The sequence below is a fragment of the Dromiciops gliroides genome, chromosome 1 (assembly GCF_019393635.1).
Source record: "Dromiciops gliroides isolate mDroGli1 chromosome 1, mDroGli1.pri, whole genome shotgun sequence".
Lineage (NCBI taxonomy): Eukaryota > Metazoa > Chordata > Mammalia > Microbiotheria > Microbiotheriidae > Dromiciops > Dromiciops gliroides.
This window is the reverse complement of record NC_057861.1, coordinates 504,114,077-504,129,532: the sequence shown is the minus strand read 5'-3', so window position 1 is coordinate 504,129,532 and position 15,456 is coordinate 504,114,077. Positions and strand designations below refer to the sequence as shown.

Sequence of the window (15,456 nt, the reverse complement as noted above, 5' to 3'; positions counted from 1 at the left end):
CTAGCCTCAGACACTTGACATTTACTTGCTGTGTGACCCTGGGCAAGTCACTTAACCCTCATTGCCCACCAAAAAAAAAAAAATGCTGGGAAACACAGCTTTCAGGAAGGATGATTCTTCCTCTCTGGTAGCCCTTCTTTTCTTTAGAAGCCAAGAGGCTAGAAGAAGGCGTGGGAATTGAGTGCAGTTAGAACATCCGCTATTATCTGGAACATATGCTCAGTGGTTCTGCCACCTTATGACCTGAGAGAAACAACACAGAACCCTAGTGGGGAGGTCACATGATTCGTCCCCTCACTTTGGGCAGGATGGTACTTGTTTTATAGTGAGAAAAGAGCTGTCGACCTTTCCCTGTTCTGCCGAGCTCTTGAGAATCTAAAGGCCCTAAAACTGTTCTGGTTGTAAATATACCAACCATGCTGTGCTTCCATGGACTAGGGAGGTCAGTGGAAAAGATAAAGTGGAAAGTGGAGGGCCAGGAAGCAGCTGGGGACACTAACTCTGCCTTGTCTTTGTTCCCCTCACAGAAAGGTGATGAGCCGGAGGAAGGCGTCACAAGTGAAGGTAAGCATGCAGTGCACAAGGTGACCTTTGCAGCTAAAGATTCTTTTCTTTGACATACTTATTGAGCATTGACTCAGGTCTGTTTGAGGCTTTATGGGGACTACAGGGAAAGAATAAGATAGGGTTCCTCTCCTCAAGGAGGTCACCTTCTAATTGGGGGAGACGTGTATGAAAAGTCAGATACTAGCACAAGACTGTATATGAGCCCACCAGCTCCTCCTCTCCCCGCCATTCCATTCTTATCTAGAACCAACCAGAGTCAGAGCCACCGTGCCACTGGAAGTGTTCTCTTCAGAGCCGATGGAGAGGGGCATTGGAGTGTTGTTAATGAATGGTACTAGCTGTCTAGGAAGGACACTCGGGTGAAGCCTTAGAGGCTGAGTACCTACAGAAATGATAGGAATAGGTGACTTTATTTTTAATTCAACCACTTGGAAATTGACTACTTTATTTACTATGCTGCTTCTGATCTCCTTCCACTACTTCTTCCCTAACATCTTTTCAGTGAAGATGGATTGCTCTCTTAGTGCTTAAAAATAATATCTTCTCTTTCCCCTTCTTCCCCCTACCCCCTCAAGAAAAAAAACCTTACTATGGAAGATTAAGAAAGCTCCCAATTTTAAAAAGAAAGGAAGGGGCAGCTAGGTGGCACACTGGATAGAGCACTGGGCCTGGATTCAGGAGTACCTGAGTTCAAATCCAGTCTCAGACACTTGACACTTACTAGCTGTGTGACCTTGGGCAAGTCACTTAATACTCATTGCCCAACCAAAAAAAAAAAAAAAGAAAGAAAGAAAGGAAAAGCTCCCAATTAACTGTTTTTCTAAAATTAAAAAATTTTAAAAAAGAAAAGAAACTAGATTTTCCATTGAGACCAGCCTCATTTTGCCAGGGAAGTGAGAGAGAGTTCTTGTAACATGAGATTCTTGCCCTTGTTCACTCTACCCAAAGCAAATGGAATGCAATCTTTGATAGCTGAGGAAAGGTTATATATGAAGACATGGCCGTGCTGGCCCAGGGAGGGCACAAGAATATTGGAGAGTAAAGGAACCTTAGAAATCCTCCAGTCCAGCCTTTTGTTTACTGAATTCCAGAAGGGGAAGTAATTTGCTCATTATCAGACAGCTAGTAATATCAGATCTGGGACTGACTCAGGTCTGTTACGCTTGCTACTAGACCCCATCAAGTATCATTTTTTAGGAGCCTGGGAGACATAATGCTGAATAGATTCTTTAGTGTTTAATCTTCTTTTTACCTTACCTAGTGGGAATTCTGTCCATTGAGTTCCCCCTAGGTTTTTTTTTGGGGGGGGGGGGGAGGGAGTTAAGTGACTTGCCCAGGGTCACACAGTCCCCCTAGGTTTAAAAGCAAAAAAAAAAAAACCCAACAAAACAAACCTTACTAACCCTCCCTCACTTTGAATTTCATATCATAGTGGCCCAGTAACTGAACCAAAAGACTATAATTACAGTTATGTGTTAGAGGCCCAGCAGGGCAAGTTTTATGGGCACTGTCCATTTTGTGGCTTTAGGTGCACCACACCTAGAGAAAGGATTAAGGAACAAGTTCTGTCAAGTTGCATTGTCTTTCTACTCTAACTGTATAGTCTAGTATATAAAGCCTGCCCTGCCTATGTGCTTTTTTTTTTTTTAATCAAACAACAAGGCAAAAAGGAATCTTTTTTTGACAGCTGATTTGCTGGGAAGTAGTTTTCTATGATTCTTGTTTTTCTGGTCCCAGCTTTTTCTCAACTCCTTAAACAATCCTGAGTAGCCTTTCATTTTTTCTCTATTTTTGTAAAGTGGTGCATGCAAGATAGCCTTCAGCAGAAGAGTTCAACACTAACTGCGGTCCATCTGCCCCTTTAGTGTGTTTCCCCCACTCCCCGCAACCCCTACTCCCCCTTAACCATCATACCCTCAACCTAGTGAAGCCTTTCTGAGCTTGATGTGCAATAGAAGAAACTGTGCACTGAGAGGCAGGAGATCTGGGTTCTAGTTTAGGCTTCACCAATGATTCACTGTGTAACCCATCTCTGGAAGTCCATTTCTTTCTCTCTATCACTAACATTGGTCTTCAGTATCCCTAAGGCTTTGGTACATCCTCTCTATTTTCCCTTCAGGCCTATCATTACCTCTCCCTCTCTCTCCTCTCATCAAAACCTCCTCTCAGAAAGGGCCTGCTATTCAGATGGGGCAGCTAAGTGGTTTAGTAGATAGAGCATTGACCCTGGAGTCAAGAGAACCTGAGTTCAAATCTTACCTCAGACACTTACTAGCTTTGTGACCCTGGGCAAGTCACTTAACCCCAGATGCCTTAAACATTTGGGACCATCTCCAGTTGTCCTGATGTATATCTTGCCACTGGACCTATATGGCTCTGGAAGAGAGAGTGAGGTTGGTGACCTTGCACAGCTGTCCCTCACTTAAATCCAATTCACTGCAAGTCATGATATCCTGATATCATGATCCTCTTCCAGAACAAAAGATAAACAACAACAACTCAACAAGAACTGTTCAGACACTTATGCTTTAGTGTTATTGCCATTGTGTCCCCTTTCCCAGTAAATGCAGCTGAGTAACTTCCAGTAGTTCAGGGAACCTCATTCAATGCTTTATGATTTTTTGTAGCTCAGCTCTTTCTTCCAAAATGTCCCCAGGCCTCACACCAGATCCTTACTGGGATACACACCCACCAAAAGCAGCAGTCAACCAACTGACATTCATTAAGCAATTGCTTTGTTCCTAGTACTATATTAGGCTCTATGGGGGTAATACAAAATACACATATTTTATGCATATATATGTATATATATGTATCCATGCATATGTATGTGTACACATATATGTATATGCACATATACATACATATATATGTATAATACATTTGTAATACTTCTATTTTTTTTTGTAAGCATCTTTTTATTTACAAGCCATAAAATAAGTACTGGCCCGCATTCCTAGATCCTAGAAGAAACAGATTGGGTTTGCCAAAAATAGTAAGGATTTCCAAGGAAATTAGGAAATTAAATTCTTAAATTAAATCTATACCATTTCTACTTTCTTTAATCAGTATTCTTGGAAGTCAGTATTCTGAGGGTCAGGACAATCCCTCTGCTTTGAGAAGATGAGGGCCACTTGAAATTCAAATAGGTGTAATACGTCTATTTTAAAATTTTTACAACTCTTTTGCATGAGGAGTTTGCTTAATGTGTTAAGAACTTAAAATTAATACATGTGAAATAATTGCTGTACAACTCATTATTCTGTACAATACTAAGAGAAAATATGTGTATGAAATATTCATATATATGGGTGTCTATACATATACACAGAGAGATGTGCTGATTGTTTGGTAAGCTCAGTTCTGAAGGGGTTCGGAAAAAGATGAGTGTGAGCTGGTGTTAGGAAAGAAGGCTTCACAGAATAAATGTGCTGAAAAATGGTGAGTGGAGATAAGAGTAAGCGCAGAGGGGGCAGCTAGGTGGCACAGTGGATAAAACACTGACCCTGGATTCAGGAGGACCCGAGTTCAAATGCAGCCTCAAACACTTGACATTTACTAGCTGTGGGCAAGTCACTTAACCCCCATTGCCCTGCAAAAAAAAAAAAAAGAGTAAGTGCAGAGAAGAAATAAGAACATTGGATGGATGGGTTTCAGGGACAGTGTGGTCAGAACTTTGAGAAGTTTGGGGTGGGGAGGACATGGAGCAGGGTGTAGGGACCCATGCTGCTGAAGTCATGGAAAATAAATTTGGAGAGTGAAGATCAAGCCAGAATATGAAAAACTAGTCAATGAATTTTCCAAAAGAAATTTTTTCTTTCTCTGGTTCTTCAGGTCACAAGTCAGTTCACAGAAACTAGAGCTGGAAGGAATGTTAGAAGGCATTGAGTCCATTTTACAGATGAGGAAATTAAGATTGAGACAGGAGAATTGATTATTAAGTGTCTGGAGTGGGATTTGGATTCAGGTCTTGACTCCCAAGTCCAGCATTCCATATCCTGTGCCACACCATCTCTATGATGGGTCCGTAGCCTTCAAAAATAGATAGTGCTGTGGAAACCAGTTGAAGTTAAGTTTCTTGTGGAAAAAAGCTGATGTTTATTTATTTATCGTGGGCTTCCCTGGTCATTCTAGCTGACAAAATGTCTTTGTGTTACAGAATTTGACAAATTTCTCGAAGAAAGAGCCAAAGCTGCTGAAATGGTCCCCAATCTACCTTCCCCCCCTGTGGAAGCACCAACACCACCCATAAATACATCTGGAAGAAAAAAGCCAGAGCGTTCGGAGGACGCCCTCTTCGCCCTGTGATGCATTTTCTTGGTCTCCTTCCTTGTGCTGCACAGAAGAACGCTACTGTTTGGTCACACAATCCTCTCCTCAGTTGTGGCGAACACTGACCCCCTCATCACCCCTCCTGTATCTGTCACCCTCATCCGCTCCCCTGTCAGTCATACCACTCTCACTCACTAAAAAGGAAACTTCACCTGTCTCTCCTTTGAATCCCTCTTTTATTTCCTCTAAGTTTCCCATCCTTCAATACTAGCTTTAACCACCTTTTCCTTTCTGGGCTGTGTGAAATTGGCGGCTGCGGCTGCTGCTGCTGAAACCCACCTCTCCCTCCCTCTGCTCCCACCCACCTTACCCACTTGGTCCCTCTCCCTGAAAGATGGCAATGCATGAGCTCACTTTCCTCATTGGAAACCAGGTATGGCACGGAGAGCTGCCCAGCCTTGAGATGACTTGTCAAGGTGGTTTCCTATTTCCCTTGCCTTGTAGCCAAATATTTAGCAGGAGACAATGGAGGATCCTTGGGCCCAGGATGGATTCAAGTAGAGGAGCATCTCATTCTGGATGTTCCCAGTTATAGGTCTAAGTCATATCACTCCTGCTCTAGAATTCTGCCTTCCACCTCTTTTACTTCTCTGTCCCCAGGGTTCCTGAATGGAGAATCTAGCTGGGAAGTTCAGAAGGTATGTCAAGTTTCATGAGGTTTTCCATTCTTTGGTCTCTTGGATTCACTGTGAGTTTTTCCAGCTTGGCTTCAGAAGACTAGATGATGGTCTCATGACTTCCCTCCTTTGGCTGCTCATCAACACACATTAACTTGATGCGGTTAAAAAAACAACACCTTGGGGCATTGGGGGCTTCTAGCACTTTAAAAAGTTTTGCATTATTTCCCTATGTTCCAGTGAATTTTTCCTATCTGTTGTGTTGTCTGGGCCTCTCTTTCCAGGCATTCACGATAGAAGACCTTCTGCTGTTTGGTGACCCATGCCAATTATTCCTTGATGAATTTGGCTTTACCCACTTAGCTAGACAGAGCTTGAAATCTTTGTCAAAAGGTGGCATTGCCATCCTGAAGAAGTTAGGGATTGCAGAGTGTACACCCTGTGGTGGGATGCAGTTTCTATCTGGCCTCCAGTAGGTCTAGTTAATGAAAGGGAAGTTAAAGGAAGGAAGGAGACCAGGAGCTGAGCACACCAATGAAAATCGGTATTAACTCATACAGATCATACAGGGCATACAGCAGTTTGGCTCTCTCGGGTAGGATTAACACTAATATTAAACACTTCACAGGAAAGAGACGTTGAGGATGTCACTCTTTGGTTCTCCCACCTCCTTGGCTCCCGTGTTTTAAAAGGATTTTGCACTAGGAACAGTTGCTCCCTGTTAAGGTACTACATGTGTGACTCTGGAAGAGTTACGTGGTGGGCTTTGTTCCTACGCTGTATACAAGTCGCCTCATCCAAAGGAGTGGCTGTCTCAGCCCTATTTTGTTGGCTTGTTTGGGCTCTGGACAACTTTACTTGCTACTGTAACACTAAGGCACCTTTGCACTACTTTGGGCCCTGCCCCAACACCACAGTCATAAGCTTGGGTCTCCTCCATTGGACAGACTTGAAGTCAGGCTTCCACACCCCGGCCTCTTCTCTAGGGGGAGTGCTCTCAGTGCCTATGGTTCACTTCCACACTTGGACTTAAAATAGAAGTCTGTAAGGATGCAGGATGATCTGCAAAACAGACTAATGGGCCACCTGAGGGAGGCTGTCCAGATGTCCAAGTCGCTTTGCCAGGGCTTGCATCCATCCATCCATCCATTAGGGCTTATTTGAAACTCTAGGTGTTTGAGGGGCTCTCCTTTGGGTCCTACCTTCCTCCCCTGCCTGCCTGTCCAGAGCTGCCAGATGTTAACTTTGCTACTGCACAGTAACTAGAAGGGAAAATGCTGCTCTAGCCAAAAGAGTTGTACTCTGACTACTTTCTTCCAGGCATTGCCTACACTTGGCTCCCAATAGCTTGCCCCTTGCCAGTTCTTGGAGAACTGACTTTCACCAGCTGGTATGCAGCTACTTGACATGAGTTAGTCTGCATTTGCTTCATTTAGACCTGTTGAGTCAGATGCTGCTCCCTGTAATGGAGATTCCTGAAGTCTGCAGAGCTCCTCATGAACATCTGGGGGCAGATGTTCATCTTGGCCCAGAGTGCAACCTGATGTTTACAGGCTAAATTCAGCTTCCATTATTGTGCATGTCATGGCCAGCCTAGACCTCTCTGTGGCCCAGAGCAATGGCATGTACAAAGTCAAAGGAGTTTAAACTAGGGAATATGGGCTTATAGCCATAACTGTTGGCGGCAGAGAGCAGAGCTGATTGATTTTCTTCCTTCAGGAAAGAAAGGATATGTTGGAATCAGGGACTAGATTTTGCAGAGACATGACCTGGCAGCTCAGGTTCTGGGTGAGGCTGAATATCATTCTTGTGGCTGAGCCAGAAGCCAGATTTAGCCCTGGCTGGTTCTCGTGGTGAAAAACCAGAGACACTAGTTGGACCACAGATAGCTGTGACCTGAGTAAGTACTGGCCCTTCAGGCTTTTTGAGAGTCAGTGAGTGTGCCTCAACACTGAGCCTCTGGAATAAGCAGTTTGGGCTCGCTGACTAGCAGTCAGAACTAGCTCAACAGCAGTTAAATAGAACCAGACCAACCATGACGACACCCAGATATCTTCCTTATAGAACTTCCTGAGACAGCTTGGAGCTGCTACTGATCTTGTCCTTGGGCTACTCTTTTGTGTTCCTCCTCTGAAGATCCTCTCCATTGTCTGTCACTCCTGTTTCATGGCTTTCTCCCCATCCTAGACCTTCCTGCCTTTTCATGTTTCCTTCTGTCCATTCTCACTTCCTCCCACATTCTTGCCTTCTTTTCCTCTTTCTTTCATTTCGCCTTTCATTTGGCTTTTCCAACCAATGTCTTGCAGTGTCCTTACATCCAGTATCCCTGTGTCATTAAAAGCTTGGGAGGGGGTGGCAGCTAGGTGGCACAGTGGATAAAGCACTGGCCCTGGAGTCAGGAGGACCTGGGTTCAAATCTGGCCTCAGACACTTAACACTTACTGGCTGTGTGACCCTGGGCAAGTCACTTAACCCCAATTGCCTCACCCAAAAAAAAAAAAAGTTGGTGGGGGAAGCCGGGAAGGCCAGGATGCTAAAGACAGATCAGGTTTATGCCAAAGGGACTCAGTCACTGTTTCTTTGCTTCTCATCCTCTTCTCCCACATTGATTTGAGCTCTGAAATTGATCTGCAATAGCTATCCTCTTATAGGGACCAGAGCTAGCTTATTTTTGTCAAATTTGCAAACATCACTGGGCGAGATGCCTTAATATTTTTTCTTCCCAACCATATCATTCCTCTATATTCACCCTGTGTGACAGGACTATAATTCCCCCAGCCTATGAGTTCCTTTCAAGGAATCCATCCTTGCAGGCAGGTGATATCTTTTTGAAATCTAGCTTCTGGCATGAAGCAATTTTCCTTGTGCCTGAGGAAAGACATCTCTCTGGCACAACTGTAAGTGCATGGACCCATCCGAGACAAAGTTAAGCTTTTCCCAAAACTGTGGCGTATGGATGGTCCTCTCATTGTTTGAAACCTCCTAAGTTTTAGACTTGAGCCACCAGCATCTTTGGGCTACCTGGGGATCCCATATCTCTATGTAGTTTTCTTAAGGAGGTTAGGCAAATCCTGAGGAAGCCACACAGCTCCAAGTCCCTGAGTCTACTTGTCAAGAGCTTTGGTTAGTGCTGACCTGTGTGATAGCACATTAGCCACGCTGCAGTGTTTGGAAGAGATGAAGCTTGTGAAGGGATGCCAATCACATCATCTTCTCACCCTCTCTAGCCGCTGACTTGCTTTGGAGCCACGCTCCATTCCAGTGTTTTTCCTTCTCCCACTTTATAAAGGAAGAGTCCTGATATATTATAGATATATTTTTTCCTTTGTCTATATTTGGAGTAGGAAAGAATGATCATGCCCCTTCCCTATTCTTTAGTCTGGTCTTTGGCTTCTATCTCTCATAGAGGGAAAAGTTGCTCCCAGCAGCCTACACTACAAAAATATACATAGATGCATATATATACACATACACATATATTTGCTTCAGAACCATTATCTGTATTCATTACCTCAAATTCTCATGTTTACCCATCTCAGCAAGGTAGAAGTAGCAGCTTGGAGATGCTTTGGTTGGTGACGGATGGTGGCAGAAGGGTTTCCTGGTCATTGATCTCAGTGAAAAGGAGCAGGGCCCTACTGAGAAAAGGTAGCCATGTACCCAGAGGAGAATTCAACAACAGAGCTAGTCACAGGCCTGGGTCCAGGTTAGCCCAATGGGTAGTGCAGCAGACAACTCTCAGTCACACCTTCCAACAACAAACCCCCCCTCTCTTGTCTATCTGTCACCTCCAGTTCTGCGGCACATCCTAGGGGTCCAGGTTCAGTTGCATCTTTGGTGGCTCTGCAGGCAGAAATGGACCCAGCTTAGCTGTTGCCCATGATTGTTATGTATGCTAATCATACTGAGAGCCTGTGTCCTGTATCAGGATCCCATTTGGGGCTCTGGCTCATGACATATCAGCCAGGAATTACTCAGAGGAACTGCCTAAGAAGCTCCTTTTCTTCAGTGTCAAGTCAGAAGCCATAGAAGTCCCACCACCTGTCTTTTGGTGATGGGCTCTTGCCTTGCCTATGACAGGTGCCCCCTCTCAGCACAGGCAGCATGACTCACAGATGTGGGTCAACAGAGCAAGCAGTCCTGAAGATGGAACTCAATTGCAAAGGAGGGGGAAAAAAATCACTAAAGTAGGAAGTATCTCTGAGAATGTTAGAAATCACAGATATAGTATGTACTTAATTACACTAAATTATTGTTGGAATTCCTTGTAAGTACTAATTATACCTGATTATAGGTTAAAATATTTATTTTGTCAAAATATTTTCTTTGGGCTGTGTTTAACCTTTTCCCTGCTCATTGTGTACTGAGATGTGAAAATTAATCATTTGCCTAACTTTGGGGGGAATGCTGGTAGAGAAGAGCCTATAGCAATGTTTTGCATAAAGCATCTGCGCATCTTTGGCCAGCACTCAAGAGCAGTGCCCGGTATGGGCACGTAAGGACATTCAACCAACCAACTGGTGCAAGGATAAGGAAGTGTGAGAGAGAGAGAGAGAGAGAGAGAGAGAGAGAGAGAGAGAGAGAGAGAGAGAGAGAGAGAGAGAGAGAGAGAGAGAGAAAGGAAGAATGGGTGAGGAAGAGTAGTGCTTTTGAGAAAAGGCACAAAATGTTTCTTCCAGTGAAGGAAGTATGCCATTGTCCTGGGCCAAGGGGAAATCCTTGTTCCATCTCTCAATATCCTCTCTCTTACACCATTCCCCAAACCTGCCAAGTCCCACTGCCACTTGCTGCCTGCCTGGCTAGGCAGAGTAAAGGGTCTCTCTGAAGGCCCGCATTTAAAACCTAGGTATTGCACTGGGGGGTTGTTTTCCTTCCACTGGACAAGCCCGAGGTATTTTCCCCATTATGGAACCCCACCACAATCTCTGTGCCACCCTCACAATGATTGAGAGCCTTCTTGAGCAAAGGTGATCATTTGCCAAAATTCTAGAGTCTAGATCATTCTTTTCCTTGTCCCCTCCCCAGTTGGACAGGTAGGGTTAAGTACCCAAGTTCTGGGCCTGAGGTAGTGGGAAAGGAGGCATGGCTCCTGGGCAGGCTCTATTATTTTGTTCTTTCTAGGGAGAAGGAAAACTGGTTCAGCTTGAGTATTCTATGATAAGTACCCTAAATAAAGAATAAGACACTATTTTTCCTGGAAACACTAATTCAACAGACAAGCTCTTTTTCTTCTCTCCCCTCCCCCAAGAGCATTCAGGTAACCCCTTTGACTGCTGAAGAAAATCCTTGGGCCAATTACAGGTGATTGAGTAAGGACCATATCAAGCCTAGGCCCTCCCTTTGAGAACCTGTCCTTGGAATGCCCAGCTTCTCTTGCACTCCGATTAGTGCTATGTCAGTTTTTATTCATAGTAACTCCTCCTTCTGTTTGGGGGGGGCGTTGACCCACCATCACACTCTGCCATGTTTAAGGGGATGTGTTTTCACCTTCCCATCTACACAAAGCAATAGCAAATAGTTTCCTCTTCACATGTATTGACTTTAAAACTTCATTCTGATCCCACCTGGTTCATTGCAGCATCAACCCTGCCACCCCCCCAAAAAAAATATCCCTAATTCTTTTTGTATTTTCTGATGATAGCCTGGGCCTCATAAGTACCTCCTCCTTCTCCTCCTTCCCCTCCCTTCCCCTCCCTTCCTTGGCCCTTCAGTCTTATGAACAACAACTCTCCTCCTATCTGTCAAAGTACACTGAGCTGTTGTTAACAACACTACTTCTCATGTAACCCCATATAATAGCAGTTTTTATCTGTATATTAAAACTGTAGACTTTCCAAGTGAATATTGGGGGGAGGGGTCAGAATATTTATTTCCTGAAGCTAAGGGGTAATTTGGGAGGGTTTATGGGATGGGGGTTTGAGATGGGGAATGTATCTGTTCAAAAAAAGAATGGATCAAGTTCATTGTCAAATTGCCCAACACAGCTGGTTTTCATGTTGCTGCTGTGCGTTTCCTAAACAGATGATGTTGGGTGTAACTTGTGTGTGGCTAATGGTGATACCATTGTATTAAAGTGCTACCATTTGATCTTATTCCAGCTACCATCTCCTGAGTTTGGGTTTTTGCATGTGAAATATCCCAATAAAAAAGAACAACAAAACTACCTAGTGTACGGAGCAGGATGCGGCTGTGTGTGGGAGGAACCTGACCAATGTACCCAATTCCCCAGCCCTCATCCTCTCTTTTCTTCTTTAAAAGTAGCCCTCATTAGAAGTTTCAGGCTCCAAATAAACAAGTCATGATCTTCCCAATTTCCCCTGGGCCTAGCATCTGCAACCTTTCATCTCTCTCGTTCCCTAGCACAGAGCCTTACGCAGAGTAGGTGTTTGGTTAATCTTTGTGCCCCAGCATGAGGAGCCTGGGCTCACATGAAATCCTCACAGTAGTGTCAGATTTGAACTGGCTATTTGTTAAGCCATCAAGTTTTTTTTAACAGTTCCCCAGAGGCAAGAGGTGTATGATCTTAGACAAATCGAAATAGGAGAGTTGAACAAGAGTTGAAGAAAGGTTTCCAAAGTTCTTTTTCAGCTCTAAAATTCTGTTCTGTTGAAAAGCCCAAAGAGCTATGGTTTGTTCCTTAACTTTTCAGATTATGGCTACTCCTGAAGATTCCTTCCAAGAGTTTCCAAAGGAAACTTTTCAGGTCCCTAACATAGCATTTAATCTGTGCTTCAGAGCACCTCCATAACTAATCCTCTAAACAACCAACACTCTATCACATCCAAGAAAAACATCACATCTTTGTGCCTAGTCTCTGCCAAGGCTAATACTCAGAACACGTCCATGTAATTGAGCCACTCTCTAAAAGCTGGAGCTGTTTAAGATATGCAGGATGAGGGATTTAGAATTTTGCAGGATGAGGAAAGAGCAACAGGAGTCATGTGAGGCCTTATATATTCCAAAAGATGAGTGGCATGAAACCATTTGAACAGGTTTTGTGGGCTTTGATGCATTTGACCACAAGCTGAGTTGGAGACTAGAACCTCTGAAGTCTTTAATTCAACTCAACATTGATTAACCAACGACCATAGGCAAAGCACAGTGTTCACATCTTAGTTACTAAAGTAAGAAAATACTTTTAGAATTCTTACAGTTCAGCCCTCTCCTTATTTTACAGATGAGGCCTCAGAGCTTCGGTGGTGTTCTCAGTGTCTCATATCTAGCTACTTGCAAAGCTAGGACTAAAACCTTAGTTGTATGATGGTCAATCTAGGGCTCTAAGGGGAGGAGTCAAAGACTATAAAGTTACAGAGACAACTCATGTCCCATAGCCCACAGGGGACAGTGCTAAGTGAGAGCCTGTATCCTGATTCCCAGCCCAGGACTGTAGCCCTCGCCTGCCCCGGCCTCCTGAGAGCAATAGGACAAGGTCCTGTTGCTATGTGTCCAACCTCATTTGCCCTTTATACTGACTTCTCTGGTATGCAAGAACCCTGTCCCGTACAAAGTTCCCTCCCCACTTGGGTCCTGTACCTCTTGGCAACTGGCAGAAAGGAAGCATGAAGATAGCCCCACAGCAGTAGGTTTTAACTGTGCCCCTAAGAAAACAATGAAGCTCTAGGATAGGGTGTTGTCAGGCTACTTTCTAATATCCCAACTATTGGCTCCCTAGATAGAGATAACATCCTGTTTCTATTCCACCCCAGGATATTGGATGTCTATAAGAACTCAGGCTCAGCTGTGGCAGTGGAAGGTGGGAGAGCATGAAGATGTCTAGGAGTCAACATGACCCTTTCAGAACTTTATCTCCAGTGGAGAGTAGGCCATTGGCCCCTATAAGTAGAAAGGAGAAGCCTTAAGCTAAGAGCCATGGACAAGTAGGACAGTTTTGAAAGCTACATGTTGCATTTATTATATATTTCTTTTATACAGTTAAAGGAAAAGGAAGATGTACACAATAGATGATATATCGAGTTTCATGTATAATTCCCCTCTATTATACAATGAATATGGAAATGCCCCCTCTTGTTTGGTTTTTGTTAAGTTCAGAATAAAGAAAGGGTTAAAATATTTTTTCAAGCTTTAGCTTAGGCCAGTAAACGAGCCAGGTTGGAACTGGGTGCTCAGTACAGTGGGGAGAGAGAGAGAGAACTATAAAACATGGCTCTAGCCATCAGTGCAATCAGGCAAGAGGACCAATGTTAAGAGAATAACGGGGCAGCTAGATGGCACAGTAGATAGAGCACCAGCCCTGGATTCAGGAGGACCTGAGTTCAAATCCGGCCTCAGACACTTGACACTTACTAGCTGTGTGACCCTGGGCAAGTCACTTAACCCCAATTGCCTCACAAAACAAACAAAAAAGAGTAACAGTGCTATTCTACGTGATGCTGATTATAGGCCAGTTTAGAAGAGGGGAAGATCATCATGGGCTGGAATGGTCAGAGGACTTCATTCAAGAACTGCTAACTTCTAAGTATAGTAGAAAGGTCACAAGGTCAGGAGGCAGAGAAGCAGGATTTGGATCTCAGCTCAGCCAACTTAATTGCCTTACGTTCCTCATCTATAAAATGAGAGGGTTGGCCCTTTAAGGTCTCTTCCAATTCTAAACCTGTGACTGATTAGATGGGGTCCTTGAAAGATGGGCAAGATGGTAATCCCCAGAGGAACCTGATTCTTAGCCTTCTTCTGGGATTTGGCTATACCATAAAGAATATATGGTCTGCAAAGAAAGTAATCATAGTTTCCAGCTGTATAGAGATCTAAACAGTTGCGGGAAGTAGGGAAATATGGTCATGTTCATTTCAATTCTCTAGATTTTGTTTCCTATTTCTGATGAGCCGACATGAGGCAGGGTCAGGGTCAGAGCAAGAAAGCAGAATGTCAGAGCTGGAAGAGACCTTAGAGATGATCAGGGTAGTGATTTCCAACCATTTCCAGTATGAAGACCCCTTTTGAACATCATATGGTAGCAATTGTACTTTCAGTAGCTGTTTGTTGAGAAAAGACATGATGACAAAAAACTACTGTGACTTCACTGATGTGTTTAATTTACGTTTTATTAATCACAATAGCATCCACATATGTGTGAGACAGCCTATAGGAGGTATATTTGCTTATTTATTGAGTCATGTTGCATCATATTTTGTTGGAGCTAAATAAAAATCAAGATGACAGTGTTTGGTGTGCATATGGATTCAAAGTCCCTTTGCAATAATTCAAGGACCTTGGCCCACAGTCTGGGAACCACAAATCTAGGTCAAATCCCTCTTGATTAGGGGAAAATGAGGCACAAAGCTTCTCTTCACACAAGGTATCCTTTGTGTATATGTTAGTCATGCAAGGTTCCAATGACAGAAGTCACCATAAAAGTGACATTGTTCAACCATCTGCAAACTATTGACATCAAGTGTAGTGGTAAATGGGGAGGTAGGTATTTGCCTGAAATGAACAAATGTCACAGAAGACATATTGCATAAGATTTCTGGTAGAAGCAATATTTACCCCTATGCAGGCTAGACTGATTTTTCTCTGAAAGGCAGTGAAGCAGGTCTTTCAGACTTAAGATCTCAAGGAGTCTAAGGATTCTCAGCCTTTAGACACTTTTCTGACCAGGGGTGTCACTGGCAAATGAGAAGGTGAGGAAAATGTGCCCAACTGAAATGATGCTGTATCCTTGCTGAATATCTCTTCCATGCTACTGTTAAGTAAACCTTTTGTTAAATGATGGTCTAGGAGTGTTTCATGTCATTCTAGTCCCAAACCTAAGTCACCCAACCTGTATCGGCCTGCTCTAAAACAAGGTCCAAATGAAAGAGTTTTACAATCTCTATTCTTATTCACAAGAATATCATATTAATTGCATTGAATCACAGGATACTACATAGTAAAACCTCCTTAGTGAAATCTACATTATGAAAGAGATCGGGTTGACCTAGAT

The 15,456-nt window shown here is 43.6% G+C and overlaps 1 protein-coding gene across 3 annotated transcripts in view; it reads left to right on the top strand.

Moving 5' to 3' along the window:
* TOM1L2 (target of myb1 like 2 membrane trafficking protein) overlaps nucleotides 1–14,695 on the top strand; it is a 166,665-nt gene extending 151,970 nt beyond the window's left edge. For all 3 annotated transcript variants that reach the window (XM_043975340.1, XM_043975339.1, XM_043975341.1), the window contains 2 exons: nucleotides 528–564; nucleotides 4,727–14,695. In XM_043975340.1, coding sequence (XP_043831275.1) covers nucleotides 528–564; nucleotides 4,727–4,875 — 186 coding nt within the window. In that variant the 3' untranslated portion in view covers nucleotides 4,876–14,695. The remainder of the gene's footprint in view (nucleotides 1–527; nucleotides 565–4,726) is intronic.
* Nucleotides 14,696–15,456: the final 761 nt, after the last annotated feature.